Source organism: Drosophila navojoa, chromosome 5 (assembly GCF_054131105.1).
Source record: "Drosophila navojoa isolate 15081-1374.11 chromosome 5, UAZ_NAV_1.0, whole genome shotgun sequence".
Lineage (NCBI taxonomy): Eukaryota > Metazoa > Arthropoda > Insecta > Diptera > Drosophilidae > Drosophila > Drosophila navojoa.
Genome location: NC_142893.1, coordinates 15,320,726 through 15,340,298, shown reverse-complemented (window position 1 = coordinate 15,340,298; position 19,573 = coordinate 15,320,726). Strand labels below are relative to the sequence as shown.

The 19,573-nt window shown below is 39.5% G+C and overlaps 4 protein-coding genes across 7 annotated transcripts; 2 read left to right on the top strand and 2 right to left on the bottom strand.

The window, feature by feature from the left end:
* Positions 1-348: 348 nt before the first annotated feature.
* Positions 349-5,906, bottom strand: LOC108658709 (uncharacterized). Of its 4 annotated transcripts, none has more exons than XM_089261430.1 (5): positions 5,746-5,906; positions 5,239-5,461; positions 2,309-2,498; positions 2,106-2,244; positions 349-2,038 (listed from the first exon to the last, which is right to left on the bottom strand). In XM_089261430.1, the coding sequence occupies exons 2-5, from the start codon at positions 5,401-5,403 to the stop codon at positions 1,177-1,179; spliced, it is 1,356 nt and encodes a 451-aa protein (XP_089117556.1). In that variant the 5' UTR covers positions 5,404-5,461; positions 5,746-5,906; the 3' UTR covers positions 349-1,176. The 4 variants fall into 4 exon arrangements, with proteins under 4 accessions (XP_089117556.1, XP_089117559.1, XP_089117557.1 ...); XM_089261433.1 differs by having other exon boundaries at positions 2,321-2,498; XM_089261431.1 differs by having other exon boundaries at positions 5,586-5,887.
* On the bottom strand, positions 2,802-4,664 carry LOC149091080 (kelch-like protein diablo). Its single transcript, XM_089261979.1, has one exon. It carries the CDS (start codon positions 4,215-4,217, stop codon positions 2,862-2,864), a length of 1,356 nt encoding a protein of 451 aa, XP_089118105.1. The 5' UTR covers positions 4,218-4,664; the 3' UTR covers positions 2,802-2,861.
* Positions 5,907-6,136: 230 nt separating the features above from the next.
* Positions 6,137-8,919, top strand: rdgBbeta (cytoplasmic phosphatidylinositol transfer protein 1). The gene is made up of 7 exons (XM_089261399.1): positions 6,137-6,312; positions 6,373-6,521; positions 6,583-6,671; positions 7,789-7,796; positions 7,867-7,938; positions 8,003-8,132; positions 8,196-8,919. The coding sequence occupies exons 1-7, from the start codon at positions 6,262-6,264 to the stop codon at positions 8,516-8,518; spliced, it is 822 nt and encodes a 273-aa protein (XP_089117525.1). The 5' UTR covers positions 6,137-6,261; the 3' UTR covers positions 8,519-8,919.
* Positions 8,920-9,058: 139 nt separating this feature from the next.
* Positions 9,059-18,191, top strand: swi2 (Protein singed wings 2). Its single transcript, XM_089261398.1, has 6 exons — positions 9,059-9,807; positions 15,128-15,328; positions 15,390-15,564; positions 15,622-15,924; positions 16,943-17,122; positions 17,178-18,191. The coding sequence occupies exons 1-6, from the start codon at positions 9,731-9,733 to the stop codon at positions 17,724-17,726; spliced, it is 1,485 nt and encodes a 494-aa protein (XP_089117524.1). The 5' UTR covers positions 9,059-9,730; the 3' UTR covers positions 17,727-18,191.
* Positions 18,192-19,573: the final 1,382 nt, after the last annotated feature.

Here is a 19,573-nt window from a genome sequence, read left to right as displayed (position 1 = left end):
GGCAGGCGCCTCTGCCAACTCCAACTCAAGGTCGCGCTCAGCCTTAGAAACTTACGCTGAGATGAGCTGAAGGTGAAAGAGAGAAAGGTGAAAGAGAGAAAGAGAGAGAGAGAGAGAGAGAGAGAGAGAGAGAGAGAGAGAGAGAGGGAGAGAGAGAGAGAGAGAGAGAGACACTGACTGAGAGAGACTGATAGCTACAGAGACAGACTGCCATAGTTGATATATGTAGATCAGATTTGCCCATCACTCAGACCAGGAATTTACTACATACATACATACACACATGTATACTCCCTATAGTGCTTGCCTTTTTCATGCAAAAAGAAACAATAAATAATCAAACACGTATTTATTTCATTTTAAACTAATATTTATTCGAATATCTTTGCATATTTAGTATACAGTATACATATAGATGTTGTACATACATAAAATATTGTTATATTCTGTAGTTTTCGTTATTTGTTTTGGATGTCTTTGAAGTGTGGTAATTGAAATAATAATAAAAAACAAACAAACAGTTGACAAAAACCTAATCGGAAATTGACATACTGTGTTTATCATATGCACAAAGTCTTACAGTTAGCTTAGAACATAAAAAGAATATGCGTTCGCATAGACTTCCCTTTTATTAGATTCGTGTAACATCCGATGTGGCTCTCCTTTCTTTTCTTTCCTTTCCTTTTTGGTAACAACTACTCGCGCTTAACTAGGTAAAATTCACATGATAATTAAATGAAAACCAGTGCTTTACATATACATATTAATATATATATATATATATATATTATGGTAACTTCAAGAGCAAAATTCAGAGAATATTTATTCATAGGGATAGGGCTAATGCGTTTTCAAGTCTAACAACAATACGCGACGGCTAGAGGTATACCTAATAATGATTTCCTATATTCAAAAACATTTGCCAATAATTCTTTTCTTTTTTTTGTATACAATATTAATAGACAAATCAAAACTGCTTGGATTTGTCCCTATGGGAGCGCTCAGGGTAGAGTGGGGTACGAGGAATAAATTGCAAACAAAATACAAATGTGCTAATGTCTGGGCAAGATATAGATAGAGAGAGAGAGAGGGAGGGAGAGAGAGATAGGGGAGAGACAGGGAAACGTGTGGGCGAAGGTGTCTCTGCTCACAACACAATAATAAAGAAATCACAACTTAGGCCTGACTCTCGTTGCGGCCAGGCACCTGACCGGGTATGTTCACCTGGCGGTTAAGCGGCGACTGTGATTCCCCCATTTGCGCATGGCCAGCAGCAGCAGCAGCAGCAGCGGCAGCAGCCGCTGCGACATCGTTGTATGGCGGTGGCGGAACTGCACCTTCGATTACATCAATGCCAGCATCAATAACCTCCAGATCCACGTCGTCGTCGTTGTTGTCATCAGATACGTTGCCGCTGCCATGATTCGCCTGCTCGCTGCGCCGCATTGGTGGCGTGTTGGCATTCACATGAACCGTATTGTTGTTGTTCGGCATATCGTTGTTGTTGTCCAGGTTGTCATCCATATTGGGTGCAGCATTGGCGCCATTGGCGCCAGCATTCAGTGCCACAAACAGTGGGGTGTTGCCGCCACCGTCTGACTGAGCCTGCGCCCCGCCAGCCGCAGTCTCGTCCTCGTTCTGATAGTTGGACATGGCCACCTGGTAGGACGGCGGCGGAGCCTGCTTCAGATACTGAGCAATCGCCTCATCGTAGTTGGGCAGCAGAGTCGAGTACGCACGCTCCTCAGATCCAAAGCCACCGCCGCCAATGCCGCCACGCACAGCCATCTCGGGCAGGACGCAGGGCAGCAAGCTGCGCAGATGCTGCTGCCGGAGCGTCAAGTACTTATAGCAGCGCCAGACGATGCCAATGCAATAGGCCTTAAGGAACACGATGCACACGAATACCACTAGCACAACCACAACCAGCTCCTCTGGGGGCAGCTCCAGCAGCTTCTCGCGCCACGGCAGCCGATGAGACTCGGCGATGAAACGATGAATGGCCTGCAGATAGCACAGGTAACCAGCAGCAGTCAAACTACAAGCAAAGCAAACATAATTCATTAAAATAGTATAAATATTAAATATCGTATCAGGTCACTCACGTGGTAATGGCAAAGTCAAACAACTGCAAGCAGAAGAAGGGCAACAGATGCGAGGGCTTGCCCTTGATAGTTCCATAGATCATCATCAGGGTAATGGCTATCATGCAGGTGCACACCAGCCCGCCCATATCAAAGTTCTCTGCAATGAGAAGATTGACAATTAAGTAATGATTGCCTGGAGTAGAGCTAGATGTACTGCTTACGGTAACGCTTACGATAGTTGAAGGAATGATCACGATAGGCGTAGGGTGGATCCACTTTGCTCAATGGTGTGGGCAATGCAGGTGCATTCAGATCGACGGTAAAATCATGGCTGCCGCTCTCCAATTCGTCCATCATTTCCGGATTGCGCCAAATGACAGCGAGCACGCTGAGAGCCAGAATATTCAAGAACTGTGAATAAGACAGAGAATGAAGGAAATTATAGATATATGTATATAGTAGCTACGAAGTGGAGTGAGGAGGCAATGGGAGTTCATTGAAGTGAGAGAGCTTGAGTATTATGAGAAGAGTGTGTAATACATTTAGTCAATAACTTACGACAGCGATTATCTAACGACTTACAGAACAGAAGCACATGCTGCCTTAGCTAAGCTCGCCCAGAGAGAACAGCATTCGCTTAGGAACAGCTTGCTCATAGTGGTCTCTAGTCTACACCTCTTTGGAGATGTTAGATGAGGCATAGACATTTAGTCACAGAACTAATATTTGTATATATATTTGCAAAGCAGGAATCAAAAATGGAATAAGTGAATCTTAACTCTGAATGCTCTTCGTCTGCTCTTTTTGGCAACTGAGGCACAGCTCTGAGGCGTCGACTGGCTCCAGGGTTTGCCAGTAGTTCATGTGCTGCCTCTGCAGGCAGTTGAGGTAGTTGAGGAAGGTGTCGTAGGTGAACTCCTCGGCGATGTGGCAGTGCAGTCGATGATGATAGCAGCACTGGCCGTCGTAGATCCAGGTGCGCTGCTGTGGGGGCTGCATGCCAGTGCGCTCCAGATGCTGCAGAAAGGCATCCCGATCGGCGCCATAGCAGAGTCGAGTTGTCGTATAGCCAATGCCGTCGTGCAGGCGCTGCAGCACTTCCGGCAGCGTGATAATGCGCTTCAGCTCAACGTACTGGGACTGCCGGTCGTGCAGGCGGATGAGCAGCCAGGGCGGCACCAGGGCAAAGCGTACGCAGGCAATCAGCTGAGCGACATTCAGTCGTCGCTTGGGCCAGTCGAAGTTGAGCCAGCGCACGGCGGACATGAAGACCTCCAGCTCGGAGTTGACACAAATGCCGTTCGAGCTGAGGAGTAGCAATAGGGCGCGCAGGGGCAGCTGCAGGAACTCCTGGGAGGCGACAAGAGTCAGGAAGAAGCGACCCACACGCTGCAGCTGCGAGCGGTGAGCGCGTTCCATGCGCAAGAGACGCGCCTCCAGGTAGAGCATCACCGCCGACTCCTCGGTGATGCCGTGCGCCAGGCAATGATCGCACTGCCTCTCCAGCTGCACTATCCGCAGAAAGCTGGCGGCACGTAGCACCTCCAGCAAGCCGAGCCGCGATAGCCGCGGCCCATCCACAATCATCCACTCGTATATGAGTCGCAAGGCACGCGGCGTCACCCAATCAGCGGGCAGCTCCACGTTCAGCGTGTTGCTGCCGATATCACAGAAGAGACCCGAGTAGCACTGCAGCACGATGAGGTGGGCGTGCAGGCAGCTCTCGCCTATGGTTATCGTGGTATTTGTTTTTAAACGCTTTCGCACGAGCGTCATCATCAAATCGTAGAGCGGCGGCTTATCAGCTCTCCCTTGAGTGCCCTCCGCCGCTGGCCACTCGTCGAGCGATGCGTAGCCCAGCGAGTGCAATGAACGCTCTTCCAGGCTATTGTATGGTTTCTCGGGCAGACACGCTGGGGGCTGAGCGGATTCTGCCTCGATACCTTCTGTCCATTCACTGCCTTCGCCACACTCCGACTCCTCGCTCAGCGGATTATATCGGACCATAGATCTCCACACTTCCCTTTCATCGTCTGACTGCATCGCCTTGTAATCGCACTGGACTCCCATGAGATGGGCAGCGGTGACCATATGGCCACCAATTGTTGTTGCTCCGAAAACATTATACATCGAAAATTTATTTCCTAATAAATGTGGTTCACTTTTCAAAACATGTCAACTGTGGCAGCTGCCTCAAAAGATATTTGATTCGAGAGAACAGAAGTTACTTGGGTCTATGGCTTATAAACTGAACTTCGATGTACAGAAAGCCATTTGCTTCTAGAAGCAACAAAACAGCTATATAAATAAATACAATCAAGCGGCGCTAAAAAAAGATTTTGCTGTTGTTTTACTCTTTCACAATGGGAGTCAAGTCAGGCCAAAATTTACTCAGTTGAGTTGGACTTGTCTATCAGAGATAACTGGACTGATATTGTTGAGCAAACAGTAAACAAAGCAAGTTTACAGTTAGGGCTAGAAAAACAGTAAAGCATTGAAATGGAAAACTTCTGAATACTAACTGTTTATGCATGTGCAAGGTCAATGTAAATGTCGCATATAATATACATATGTATATACATCTATAATTATATATCTAGGAATATGCTTATCATTCAATAAATGACTAAAACCTCTGCAATGCAGGCATAAACATTTTTGTGTTGAAATTCTAGACCGTAATTCGACACTTTGCAATGCCTCAGTAAGGCTTACGATAAAACGTAAGTAACTTCATTTAATCACGACGTAAGCGCGTGAATAATAACTGTTAATGCTTTCAATAAAACATAATCAGGTGATTTGGTAGGTGACTCGAATCGGGCACTGCGAATGAGTTAGCTTTGCATGCATACAGAAAACTTGATGAATCCGCCGTCACAACGGCCGTGTGACGTCACAATTGTGTGTGGCGAAAGTTGGCAACCTTCGTCTAGCTCGTGCAACTTTCAAAGTCGAATCGAGTCGGTAACAGTTTGAGAGTCACTGCGTGTGCAGCGACAATTGATTTTTCCCTTTCGTGTCTGACACTGAACAGGGTCAACTCGAATGGGTGTATGCGTGTCCCTGCGAATCTGTGTGTGTGTATGTGTTTAGGTGCAGTCATGCGTAGGCAGTAAGATCAAGGATATTGCGACGTAATTTCGCTTACCAGATGCCAGAGGCCAATCATTAGCGTAGCGGTATGTACGTGCAGGCCAAAGCAGCAGGTCCACTCCTTATTGATGCGGGCATGGGTATTGCTGATGCCATTGTTGTTGTTGTTGTTGTTGTGGTGATTGCGTTGCGGACCCATTTTGACACGGATCCTAAACATTGCACGTCCCACAGCCGAGCCGATGGCGGATTTGCTGGCTGTGTCGCGTCGCAGTGAACTGTAGACGGGAAAAGTGAGCGTGGTTAGGCATTAATTATACTAGATGCATTCGAATTCAATGATGAGTATGTATCGCACAAGCACAAACACATACACACACTCACACACTTTCAATCACTTACACCCACTTGCAAATCTATGTAATATTGTGCATGTGTATTGGTTTGTGTGTATTTATTATTGTGACACTTTTTCACAGCAGAGTGTGTTGCATTTGCACTTCATTTATGAACGATATCGTAAGATTGCGTTGGTTATTTTATATACATTTTGTTAGCGTACCTCAGATATATGCTTTTATGGAGTCGCACTTAATTTTTATTACTTATTTTGTCGCGTTTTAACGTTTTTACGAGCAGCGCTTAGGTTTGCTATTAGCAAAAAACCCCTAGCAATTGACCTGTGTGACCGTTCGTCGACTTCTAGTCCCTTTATTATCGATATACTCAAATTGGTAGGGCTAGTACGTTGGTGACAAGCAGCCCGCAATATTGATAGTTGAATTAAATCACAAAAGCAAATAATAACAAAATTATATAATGAAATCAAACAATTATACATACATAAAGACTAAAAGTTTGAATCAAAAAAGAATTGTATGTTAGATCAAGAAATTATTTAAAAATAAATCCAATTCTTGTTCGGCGAGTAATCGATTACACTATCGATAGCTCCATCGGCAGCTGCAAGTAGAACATTTTATTTTGTTGTTGGTTCAGTTGCGCTCCATCTCGTGTGCCGTTCTTTCGTAACGTTAAATTCATTTGTGTAACATTTTCATTTTGAATACCTTACGATATGGTGTTAATAAAGGAATATCGTGTTTGCATGCCGCTCACTGTTGAGGAGGTAAGTAAATACCGTATTTGGCAATTAATTCACAATTCAGCATTTCGCATTCGTTCGCAGTACAAAATCGGTCAGCTGTATATGATTGCGCGCCACAGTCTGGAGCAATCGGACGAAGGCGAAGGCGTCGAGGTAATGGACAACAAGCCATGCGAAGATCCCGTTCACGGCAAGGGACAGTACACGGAGAAGCGCATACACCTGTCCAAGTGCGATGGCCGAAAACCGTGTCAAAATCATCTTCTCTAATCATTTTTTCGATCTTTTCAGCCGGCTGCCTTACTGGATTCAAGCCATATGTCCGCGCGTCTTCTATGTGACGGAAAAGTCATGGAACTACTATCCTTATACGCTAACAGGTAAGCGTATACGGCGGACTTATTTTTGTAGCGCATGTCGTCTATTCATATCATTGACCTTTTACTCCCTTGTGCCATATGGCAGACACTTGACCTTTTCCTTGAAAGTTTTATACAGTAGAAACTGCTTTGGGTGAATGGCTAGGGATTTAGTTGTAGATGGAAGAGCAATTAGAATTAATTCTCTTAAATTAAATAGTTTTTCAATTTATATATTACTATAATATAGTATATTATGGTACAGTATTTGTTGTCTGGTATTTTCAATTCTCCGTCAACTTAGTTCTCACTGTACATATCCATGAGCTCATTTCGCACTTGTCATACCCCAGATACGTCACAGTCACAGCCATTGATTACGTCTGATAACGCTTACAGCATAAATGTAAGCATGACGGAATATACACAATATAGAGCGAGCGATACATATAGAGATTAGAGCTGCCCTCCGTGTCCCATTCAATTCAAACGACCCCATGCCCTACAGTACCAGAGGTGCCTAAATTACGAACAGCTGGGACAATTCACATGAAGCTTTAGGCCAGTTGTAGCACAATTGTCTGCAATACGTTAAAATACTCGTGATAAGCCCCGGAACATGTGAGCCATAAGCAGAGTTTGTTTAGTCGGGGCTTCTCTTTAAACACATGTTTTGATTTGAGTGTTTGATATGACTTTGGGATGTGGATACTTGGATATTTTATTGATAAAATATGTCTACGGGTCTCCACTTTGCTTGAAATATATATTGCATTTATCAGTTAAAGTTGACTTAGCTGAAATACTAAAAATATAAGACTCAATGCAGAAAATTTGAAATAATAAACAGAAGCTGATTTATAATTTCTTGTTATTCCACAAATCCGCATCGATCCCATTATTTTCTGTTTTATGTTATAAAACAAATTACCAATGAATCGAAACAGATTTCCGATACGCACCCACGCAGCACCTCATTAATTCCTAGAGCTAATTGCCTGTCGGTACATTACATTTGTGTTTTTATAGAACTTACGCTAAAAATAAACAAACATCGATCGAATCAACAGATATATCATTTATTGCTTTTTCCCCTTTTATATTTGTATGTGCTCGACAAACTTTATACAATTGGCAGAATACACGGTAATTATTTAAATTGAACTGAACTTTGATTGGAATCTAAATCTATATATTCCCTTTATTCATTTTGCAGTGTTCCTTTATACCAAAATTAAATGTTCTAATCAAGACCAAATATGAGAATAACAACGGCAGCACAGAGAATGTGAGTGGCATTACCTTAACTTAAGCGAATTTGTATATGGGCATATATATATGTTTTTATCTAGTGCCTGGATCTGTCCGAGGAAGAGTTGAAGGTTCGCATTGTGGATCATGTGGACATTGCATTTGATGAGCTAACGGGCAAGCACTACAAACGCGAAGAGGATCCAAAGTTCTTCAAGTCAGAAAAGACAAGTTAGTTCATCTCATTTGCTGAATTCAATTATTATTTCTTACCATTGTCTATTGCCTTTGCAGATCGTGGTCCACTGATTGAGGGCTGGCGTGAAACAGATTCCCCTATTATGTGCTCCTACAAGGTTGTCCATGCCAGCTTCGAGGTCTGGGGCCTGCAAACCAAAGTGGAAGACTTCATCCAGCGCGGCATTCGGGATATTTTGCTGCTGGGACATCGCCAGGCGTTTGCCTGGCTGGACGAGTGGTACGGCATGACGCTGGAGGATGTGCGCATCTATGAGCGACAAAAGCAGGCCGAGACCAATGAGAAAGTTCAACAGAATATCAATCCACAGCCAGCTAAGGAGACTGAGATCATGTCTCCAGAAAATGTCGAATCTTAGATCCTATTTCTTCATACAAATGACACCTATATTGAACTATTTGTGAATGGTATACCAAAATGGGAAAGTTTTAGCTATTAGCTCAATAAGACATCGTTATGCGAGCTTACAAATTTCTCAAGTCATAGTCGTAAGAATATAAAACGCATTTCAAATGGTCCAAAAAAGCACAAAATACACAAACTAATAACACTATAGAAACCTAAAAGATGGAGACAGCAGCACTATACTATATAGAAATTTATATATTGTTTATGATGTGAATAGGGGTAGATTTTGATGTTTGCTCAAAATGGTTTTTGTTAACTATATTCCTTAGTTATTTTCGATTTCGCTTTAGAATTACGAACGCGCTGTTGACTACAAAATGTACAAATAAACAATAAACATAAAACTACAAATGCAACTTGTCCAAGTAGCATAGGAGTATAGGTAAATAGAGTTTGATTGCTTTAGTTAAACCAGATTAGATCAGAGCGATGTCCATTTGCAAGCTAAAGACATTATGCACAACCACAATTCGTTATAAATTGAACTTTTTATAGACAAGCAGTTATTTTGGCCAGGCAAAGCCGAAAAATTAAAGCAATTAGTATGCGTGCGCCGTAGGCTATAAATTTACGTATAGACGTATAGTAGTAAACAATTGTCTATGAGCAATCAGCTGATCGGAATGATGCTGCTCTCGGCTATATGAATACTAACACACACACACACACACTGGCAGCTCCAGCTACTTATGATAGCAACCGTATTTTATAGCAACAATAAAAACTCTCGCTCTCTCTCGCTCGCACATTTGGCTCACACTGCGGTCTCCCAACAGCTGATGGATGAGATCGCAGCGATGCCGCCAAAAAACAAATAAAGCACAGCACACAAAAAATATGTCAGCGTTTCGCATTTGCGCCTCATTTGAACTTCAAACGCGAGAAAAGTAGCACAGAGCGCGCGAGAGATACGGATGCCGCACAGTGATTAAAAAAGTAAACCGCAACAGCCCAGGCAGATTTAGAACATGTATTAAACATATGGAAACATACACTGTTATCTACTGTATGGAAATATACACAAATCTGTTGCAATTCGCGTTGTCGCCACAGAAGACATGTACACTCCGTTGAACATCGCGAAGTTTACACGTGTTCCCGCAGAGTTCGCATCGACTACGTACCTGAGCTTGTGCCTGTGACTTCACTGTGTTCAGTGGCAATGAGCTATCAAAGCACATTCATTAATGAAAATTCATTTGCGTTTACTCTTCTGCTGCTCTTGGCTATTTTTGGCAGGTATTAATCCAAAAAAATTTAATAAAAAACAAAGAAATATATTTGCTTATAGGCAAAGTGAGCTCGGCGCGTTTACACGGCGTATGCGCAATATTTGACGTATCCGTTGTAATATGAAGAAAATCTGTGAGCCTTTTGCACTGTGTGTTTTACTAGAGAGAGCTGCATGTGTGCCCGTGTCAATATTTAACTGTTTCATAAATCAAACCGTTTACATTCTGTGCTCTGTTTATCTACGCAAAGCAGCGTCAAATGCGGCTTATCGTGAATCCTCTTTTACATGTATTTAACAAGAGTACCTGTAGATTAAGTTGTTGTTTACACATGTATATAGTGTTTAAGGCAGTGTAAGGGACACTATGACTCTTTCACATAACTGAAAGATATATCAAATATTTATCGATCAATATTATATAACCTTTATATACATTATATATTCAATCATCTTTTTAACCAAAAACACTGAGACCTTGCATTTTAATTCTCAACATCCATTTAATAGATGATAATTGTAGATAATAGATTATTTGTTCTTAACAAATTTAAACGAAATTGTGTTTTAAAATTTGTATATACAAAAATGTTTTTCTTAGAAAATAATCTTAATATATACTTAAAGGTAAATAACATAAATGGGATCAGACCGGCATTTAGTACAATCAGTCTCCATCTCTCAGTTTCACTCCCATTCTCACTCCCATAAAGATATTGAGATACAGATTCTCCAACAGCCAGTCTGTTTATCTTGTATTTCCTAACTATAAAATTTTAAATCATTTTTATTATTTTATTATTCAGTTTTAAAAACTACCTATGAAGTTCAGTCTTAATGGGTTTTTCGATGTCTTGGCAACACCAAAGTTTCATTAATCTTACCAAGCTAAGTGTGTTGGGTTATTTATGCTTCTCTCTTGAGATTTCTGCCTTCTGCTTTGTCATATTCGCCGTAAGCAATTCGAACTATCTTGCTTCTGTGCGAGCTGGCATAATAGATAATAGATCTCTGGTTCGTGTTCATTTGATTTGAGGTATATGCTTAAATTATCTTAGCGTTTGGTCTATTTTAAGACTACGAAAATAAAACCTTAACATATGACGGACAGATAAATATCATTAAATATACAAACAATATTTACTTACATTCTATATTTAAATTGCCATACTCTGTAAATAGTTGTATAGAGTAGAAGAGGCGGGTGAATCTGTATTTGTAAACCCTTTAAGATAAAAACCCTATATGGAAGAACTAAGAAGGGAATGACCTTGTCTTGTCGTTGATTTGAGTCAGACAGAGGATATCCATTCAAGCTATATTATTTACCTGCTTCTAATTGTGGCAGAATATATATAATATATATTATAGCATATAGAGTATGTTGACCTCTGCAGAGCTCTGGTTAAAAAAGCCAAGTCATTTAATTGAAAGCCAATTGAAAGTCGTTGCGCGACTAATTCTAAGCTGATTTTATTGCTGTTGGCAAATTGATAAACAAGCTTCAAGTGTCTGCGCAGTAATTTTAGGCGGGCAATCGAATTTTTTATATTTCAAATAGATCCATTTTTTTTTAGATCTTGTCCGAATCATTAAATTAAATTCAGAAATTCAAGTACGTAACTGACCTAGAAACAAACATAATAATGATAATAAAAAGGCAACAATTATTTTTTCATTTTATATTAATGATTTTTCAATTGACCTAACAAAATTGTGACAAAATCGAATGGCATGAAGCACATATCAATTGAAGTAGATTGTGAATTGAATTCTACGGGGCTTCGAAAGAAACATAAATACATATATTATTATCTTTTTTCTTGTTGTTTGGATCTGCTCTGAACAGTAAAAAAAACGTTGATAAAATGTTTAAATATATAATATCTTATTATATAATGAAATTATTATAACGCAATTTGATGTTGATATTCACAACTTTGTGGACTTGTGTATCAGTTTGCATTCAAAAATAGTCATGGAGTTATAAGGTTTCGGACGAATGCACAAGACACCGAAATATACCCAAAAAATACCGAAAAAATACTAAAAGTCAAGCCTCTGACTTTGGTAGTTCATATCTTGTGGACTTTTCATCCGATTTTCAAGTGGAATGCCTTGTTAGACGCGTATTTATGCCTAGTATCAGTTTGCATTCAAAAATAGTCATGGAGTTATAAGGTTTCGGACGAAAGCACAAGACACCGAAAAATACCCAAAAATACCGAAAAAATACTAAAAGTCAAGCTTCTGACCTTGGTGGTTCATATCTTGTGGACTTTTCATCCGATTTTCGAGTGGAATGCCTTGTTAGACGCGAATTCATGCGTAGAATCCATTTGCATTCAAAAATAGTCATGGAGTTATAAGGTTTCGGGCGAATGCACAAGACACCGAAATATACCCAAAAAATACCAAAAAAATACTAAAAGTCAAGCCTCTGACTTTGGTAGTTCATATCTTGTGGACTTCTCGTCCGATTTTCGAGTGTAATGCCTTGTAAGACGCGTATTTATGCCTAGTATCAGTTTGCATTAAAAAATAGTCATGGAGTTATAAGGTTTCGGGCGAATGCACAGGACAACGAAATATACCCAAAAAATACCAAAAAAATACTAAAAGTCAAGCCTCTGACTTTGGTAGTTCATATCTTGTGGACTTCTCGTCCGATTTTCGAGTGTAATGCCTTGTAAGACGCGTATTTATGCCTAGTATCAGTTTGCATTAAAAAATAGTCATGGAGTTATAAGGCTTCGGACGAATGCACAGGACACCGAAATATACCCAAAAAATACCAAAAAAATACTAAAAGTCAAACCTCTGACTTTGGTAGTTCATATCTTGTGTACTTTTCGTCCGATTTTCGAGTGGAATGCCTTGTTAGACGCATATTCATGCGTAGAATCCATTTGCATTCAAAAATAGTCATGGAGTTATAAGGTTTCGGGCGAATGCACAAGACACCGAAATATACCCAAAAAATACCAAAAAAATACTAAAAGTCAAACCTCTGACTTTGGTAGTTCATATCTTGTGTACTTTTCGTCCTATTTTCGAGTGGAATGCCTTGTTAGACGCGTATTCATGCGTAGAATCCATTTGCATTCAAAAATCGTCATGGAGTTATAAGGTTTCGGGCGAATGCACAAGACACCGAAATATACCCAAAAAATACCAAAAAAATACTAAAAGTCAAACCTCTGACTTTGGTAGTTCATATCTTGTGGACTTTTCATCCGATTTTCGAGAGGAATGCCTCGTTAGACGCGTATTTATGCGTAGTATCAATTTGCATTCAAAAATAGTCATGCAGTTATAAGGTTTCAGACGAATGCACAAGACACCGAAATATATAAAAAAATACCAAAAAAATACTAAAAGTCAAGCCTCTGACTTTGGTTGTCCATATCTTGTGGACTTTTCATCCGATTTTAGAGTGTAATGCCTTGTTAGACTCGTATTTATGCGTAGTATCAGTTTGCATTCAAAAATAGTCATAGAGCTATAAGACGCGTATCTATCCGTAGAATCAATTTGCATTAAAAAATATTTATGGAGTTATAAGGGCTCGGACGAATGCATAAGACACCGAAATTTACCCAAAAAATACTAAAAGTTAGTCAAGGTAGGTCACATCTTGTGGACGTTTCCGACGACTGTACAAGACACAAATAAATAGAAAACAATCAAAAATTTTGCAAAAAATATTCGCCGTATGGCAAAAAAAAAATGTTCATTAAAATTTTTTTGGTATACCAAATAATAACGAAATATTGATGTTTTGATATATTTTGAACTACCCTAGTATTAAGTTGAGCTTCGATCTGCCTTGAATACACACATAAAAATGTGCTAAAATTGATAAAAATGTTGAACTTTAACATCATTTAATTTTTCTTGCAAACGGGCGCACACCTATTTGATTCTCAAGCTAGTTTTTTTTTTGTCTGTAACACCCGAAAGAAGTATTAAACATTTACGCAAATACTGAGAGCTCATGATTTTCAGCAAAGTCAACAACTACTGTAACAATTTTATTTGATTTACAATGCAAATATTTCGTCAGTTAAAAAAATTTGATTCTGCTTCTTCTATTTTTTATGATTTGTATATTATTAATTTTAACACTTGGTCAGAAGCCACAGTGCTAAAAATGTTGCTAATTGCGACTAAACAATTCTCAAAGCCCAAACAAATAACAAAATATAACGCACAAAATGTAAATGCTAAACATTAGATTCCACATCTAATATATATTTTTTTTAAATCATATCGAAAAATATGGTAATTAAGAAAATTTATATATAAAGGAAACATGTTATTCAATGTCCTAGACATTTATTTAAGAATATTTATATATATTTTTATAATGATATTAAAAAGGTATATACATATATAAAATATGTTTATTTCACATATTTATTGAACAATATTATATTTATTTCTTAGCATTATTAATGTATGTATATGTATATGTATATGTATATTTTATATTTATGTATTTTTTCTATTATTATTCATACTCAGCTTATTATATTTTTAAATTATCTGAATTTGATTTATACAACTCTCGACATTTGGTGTCAATTGTGCATTGTCTATATGCATATACATATATATTACAAGTATATCTCGGAATGTGCTAAGTGGCCACAGCCTGAATCAGCCTGAAGCGATCTTCATGCTAATATATAAAGCAAATCAGAGCCCCATATTGTTGGCTCTTACATTTAGTAATCGACAGAGTATTTAAGCATATTTATGTATAGAGATATCTTTCATTTCATATATCAATATATACATTGCACTACTTTTAATTATAATAATATATACGTAACCAGTATGCTTTGTATAATTATATTCTGGCTATAGATTTATATATGCTTCTTCCTCTATTCTAGTCCATATAACATATAAATATAATTCAATGGACAAATTAAATATCGCCCAACTATAGCAAAGCAATCAATGGAGTGGAATCAGGTTAACGCTAACAATGTTAACACTCCTCTTAATCTAATGCAAATATAGATAACGTGTATTTGGGTATATAGGGTATTTCGGTGATAAGGGGGTATCCTGGGTATCTGGGTTAGGTAAACCCAATTGTTTGTGTTCTCTCTCGACTACTGCATGCCATAAAAATAATAAAACAAAATGAAAGCCAGTCACACGCTTTTTATGATTAGTGGCAAGCGAATGTATTTCGGTCTGAGGTTTTGGCATATCAATAATTATCACCTGAGAGGCGTAGCCATGGGTCTATAAATAGACCCAACTATATATTGCGCATATTAGCTTTAATTACCGCTTCTCCTCTGTGGGCAGGTTTTGTGGCGTCGTGGATGCCCTCTCTGGCAATGTCACTCTAGCTACGACAGCAGCAGCTAATATACCCGCCCTGGTACCCAGCCATAGCTGCGCTAACTGGACGACAGCGCCAGAGGCTGCGGATGGGAACTGCACGAGGCTGACGCGCAATGGACTGATCAGATGCTATGGCGGCATGAACAATGTGGGAGCACTAAAGTAGGGAAATATACTAAGAGATCTATAGATCTAATTTACCTCTAATTATCTTTACTCACAGCTCGAAGCTGGGCAAAGTTGTGCAGGCACAACAGATGCTATTATGCGGCTGGCCCCGGGAGTCCTTCAATCCTCTGCGGGAGCTGCAAAAGTTTTCCCAGCTGCGCTCCCTGACCATCGAGTACAGCGGCTTCACGGAGTTCAACATCGATTTCCCGGATATGTATCATCTGCAGGTGATAAAAGTCTCGCCAGCTATGAGTCTTGAGGAATTAATTGAGATTATATTGCAGGCCATAAACATTTCATGGACGAATCTCTCGTATATTTCGACGCGCACCTTTAAGCGCATTCATGCGCTGCAAATCTTAGATCTGCGCTGGAATCAGCTCATCCAACTGGATGGCCCACTGATGCTGCCCCACTCCTTCCAGCAGCTCTACCTGGCCGGCAATCCGTGGAACTGCACGCGCAACTTCAAGTGGCTGCTGCTCCAGCCAGAGAAGGGTCGCCTCGTAGTGGACCGCGAGGAGATCATCTGCGCCGACCGCAAGTACAAAGAGCGACAAATGCTGCTGGTCATGCACTACAAGGTGGTGAGTAGAGGGAGCGAGAGTTAGATTAATACTAAAATTGACTAAAATGGAAATGACCATAGTAAAGTTAAGTATCACAGTTAAAGTTAGGATTTTCCTTCAGTTGCCACTGAAAATGGCTTTAGCATTTATAACCTCAAAGACTTATGCTTTGATAAGTTCTTATATTCTACTCAATTGCAAGTTTTAGTTAATATAAGCCCTAGCAGTGCCCATAAAATGTATATAAGTTTGATTAGCATCAGCAATGAAGTCCATTTAGCACTTGGAATGAAAATCTATTGTTAGCATTTTCTATTCTCCCTTTCAGCTTTTGTTATTTGAGCATAACTCAAGCAGGTTTGGAGCTTGTCTCATGGAATTTGATATATGAGTTTTCATAGCGAATAAACGGATTACGTATACGTAATATTTGTACATACAAAAAACATACTTATTTAGACAGTAAGACTACATAGATTTACATATATGTAACTAAAAAAAATTAGTCTACGTAGTCTACGTATTCTTTATGTTACATCTGCTGTCGATGTATTTTTACTGTCTAGATATTACGTAATAGTCCACGTAATATTTACACGTAATGAATGCGAAGTCTACTTATACGTTCTCTCATAACTTATACGTAATATTTGAGTAGGCAGATACGTAAACGTATTACGTATTGTTTGGACAGATTACGTAATATTTGGATAAACAGATAATGTAAACATGATATTTGGATAGACAGACTAAGTATACGCAATATTTGGATACAACAAATGCAAATATATTGTATAATATTTGTTACATACATTCCCTCTTCATATATCAAGGCTCTTCAGAGTCGCATTGTTGATTAGATGTTGTTGATAAGATTGTTGTATATAATGACAATAAGATTCAGCTATAATAATTTGAATTAACCTCATGCAATACTACGCAAAGCCATGCGATTATCTCAATAACTGAGAAGGCCTCAAGGAGCAGGCCAAAACCCATTTAAGTCTACAAATAGTTAATTAAATGCAAATTCCAGGTCCTGCGCAGGGAGTGTCAATCGCATCCAGATCTGCTCAACTGCACCTGCCTGATGCATCACATAATTCCCAAGTCCTACATTCCACTCTACACGGTCAACTGCTCGCATCTCCAGTTTCACAATCTGCCCGCCTATTTGCCAGAGAATACAACCACCTTGTACATCAATAATAATCAGGTAGGCAGGGCTCAGCTCCATTGAACAGTTTAGCCACTCACGATGCAATTTGCAGATCAGTGATATTAATCCGCTGCGGGACAATCCCCACTATCACCACGTGGTGGACGTGCATCTGGAGAACAACTTGATCTCGAACATCGACGTGCTGGAGGACACCTACTGGCTGCAGAACTTTCGCCTGCTCAACCTGCAGGGCAATCAGCTGCGCAAGCTGCAGGTGTACGCCATGGACAATGCGCTGAACGACAACGAGAATGCGAATCTCTTGCTGGTGAGCAAGAATCCCTGGCACTGCACCTGCAAGTTTGGCATGCGACTGCGCGAGTTCCTCACCAAATACAAGGACATTGTGCGGGACGCCCGGAATGTCACCTGCACCTATATGCAGGGCGACGAGCTGCGTCAGGCCAAGGTCTTGACCCTCACCCGCCACGACATGTGCAACATCAGTGCCGAGGACGACACGCGCATCCATCCCATTGACTGGCTCAACTGCGTGCTGGCCAGCCTCATCGTCCTAATCCTGGGCAAGCTGGCGTATGACTATTATTTCTATAGGTATCACGGACGGGTGCCATGGATAGTGATGAAAATGCCGTAGGAAAGTTGCTTAAAGTTGTTGAATATAAGAATTGATTATTATAGTCATGACCAAAAATCTGAACAAATCCTAAGGAGCACTTTGAGGATCTGAAATATCGACTCACGATATCTCCAAGTACTTCTGCTAGTCTAAACATTATATACATATAGGGAATGCAGCTCAACTGTTCGATATCTCTTAAAGGTGCTCTTTGGTTTCAATATAGTCCATAAAGTCCAAGTCTTTGTTAGTCTATGCTTTGCCTTAGCATATGCCTAAAATGTATTATTAGTTCAAAGTATTATTCGAATTAACATAAGATGATGCCAATGCCAATTGACATAAAGCCTCAATGTGAACTATGTACCTAATGCAATGGTGAAAATCGGAATGTGACTTAAGAAACAAACTTGATCTATGTTACGCTACTAGATAATTTTTCTTAAAATTGAGTTAAGCTTAGAAAATCAATTGAGAAAAATCTGAATAGTATATATTTAAATAAATATATTTTTATAAGTTTTGTTATTGCAATTATTAAACACTTTTGAGGTAACTTTAGGAAATAGTTGTAGATGGAACGCATCGGGTATGTTGCTCTTGATATGTTACTTTCAATAAAAAATACTAAAAACCAAGTCTGACTTTGGAAGTTCACATCTTGCGGACTTTTCATCCGATTTTCGAGAGGAATGCCTTGTTAGACTCGTTGTTATGCGTAGTATCAATTTGCATTCAAAAATAGTCATGAAGTTATAAGGTTTCGGACGAATGCACAAGACACCGAAATATATAAAAAAATACCAAAAAAATAAAAAAAGTCAAGCCTCTGACTTTGGTAGTTCATATCTTGCGGACTTTTTATCCGATTTTCAAGTGGAATGCCTTGTTAGACGCGTATTTATGCGTAGTATCAATTTGCATTCAAAAATAGTCATGAAGTTATAAGGTTTCAAACGAATGCACAAGACACCGAAATATATAAAAAATACCGAAAAAATACCAAAAGTCAAGCCTCTGACTTTGGTAGTTCATATCTTGCGGACTTTTTATCCGATTTTCGAGAGGAATGCCTTGTTAGACGCGTATTTATGCGTAGTATCAATTTGCATTCAAAAAATGTCATGAAGTTATAAGGTTTCAGACGAATGCACAAGACACCGGAATATACCCAAAAATACCGAAAAAATACTAAAAGTCAAGCCTCTGACTTTGGTAGTTCATATCTTGCGGACTTTTTATCCGATTTTCGAGTGGAATGCCTTGTTAGACGCGTATTTATGCGTAGTGTCAATTTGCATTCAAAAATAGTCATGGAGCTATAAGGTTTCGGACGAATGCACAAGACACCGGAATATATAAAAAAAAATACCGAAAAAATACTAAAAGTCAAGCCTCTGACTTTGGTAGTTCATATCTTGCGGACTTTTCATCCGATTTTCGAGAGGAATGCCTTGTTAGACGCGTATTTATGCGTAGTATCAATTTGCATTCAAAAATAGTCATGGAGCTATAAGGTTGCGGACGAATGCACAAGACACCTGAATATATAAAAAAAAATACCGAAAAAATACTAAAAGTCAAGCCTCTGACTTTGGTAGTTCATATCTTGCGGACTTTTCATCCGATTTTCGAGTGGAATGCCTTGTTAGACGCGTATTTATGCGTCGTATCAATTTGCATTCAAAAATAGTCATGAAGTTATAAGGTTTCGGACGAATGCACAAGACACCGAAATATATAAAAAAAATACCGAAAAAATACTAAAAGTCAAGCCTCTGACTTTGGTAGTTCATATCTTGCGGACTTTTTATCCGATTTTCGAGTGGAATGCCTTGTTAGACGCGTATTTATGCGTAGTATCA

Bases quoted from the DNA above. Each gene is read 5' to 3' on its own strand.
- LOC149091080 (XM_089261979.1), bottom strand. From the start codon at position 4,217: ATGTATAATGTTTTCGGAGCAACAACAATTGGTGGCCATATGGTCACC.
- LOC108658709 (XM_089261430.1), bottom strand. From the start codon at position 5,403: ATGTTTAGGATCCGTGTCAAAATGGGTCCGCAACGCAATCACCACAAC. The intron at 2,499-5,238 runs GTAAGCGAAATT...TCTTATTCACAG, and splicing joins TGATTGGCCTCTGGCATCTG to TTCTTGAATATTCTGGCTCT. The intron at 2,039-2,105 runs GTGAGTGACCTG...CTTTGCTTGTAG, and splicing joins TTTGACTTTGCCATTACCAC to TTTGACTGCTGCTGGTTACC.
- rdgBbeta (XM_089261399.1), top strand. From the start codon at position 6,262: ATGGTGTTAATAAAGGAATATCGTGTTTGCATGCCGCTCACTGTTGAG. The intron at 6,522-6,582 runs GTGCGATGGCCG...CGATCTTTTCAG, and splicing joins AAGCGCATACACCTGTCCAA to CCGGCTGCCTTACTGGATTC. The intron at 8,133-8,195 runs GTTAGTTCATCT...TTGCCTTTGCAG, and splicing joins CTTCAAGTCAGAAAAGACAA to ATCGTGGTCCACTGATTGAG.
- swi2 (XM_089261398.1), top strand. From the start codon at position 9,731: ATGAGCTATCAAAGCACATTCATTAATGAAAATTCATTTGCGTTTACT. The intron at 15,329-15,389 runs GTAGGGAAATAT...CTTTACTCACAG, and splicing joins AACAATGTGGGAGCACTAAA to CTCGAAGCTGGGCAAAGTTG. The intron at 15,925-16,942 runs GTGAGTAGAGGG...TGCAAATTCCAG, and splicing joins TGGTCATGCACTACAAGGTG to GTCCTGCGCAGGGAGTGTCA.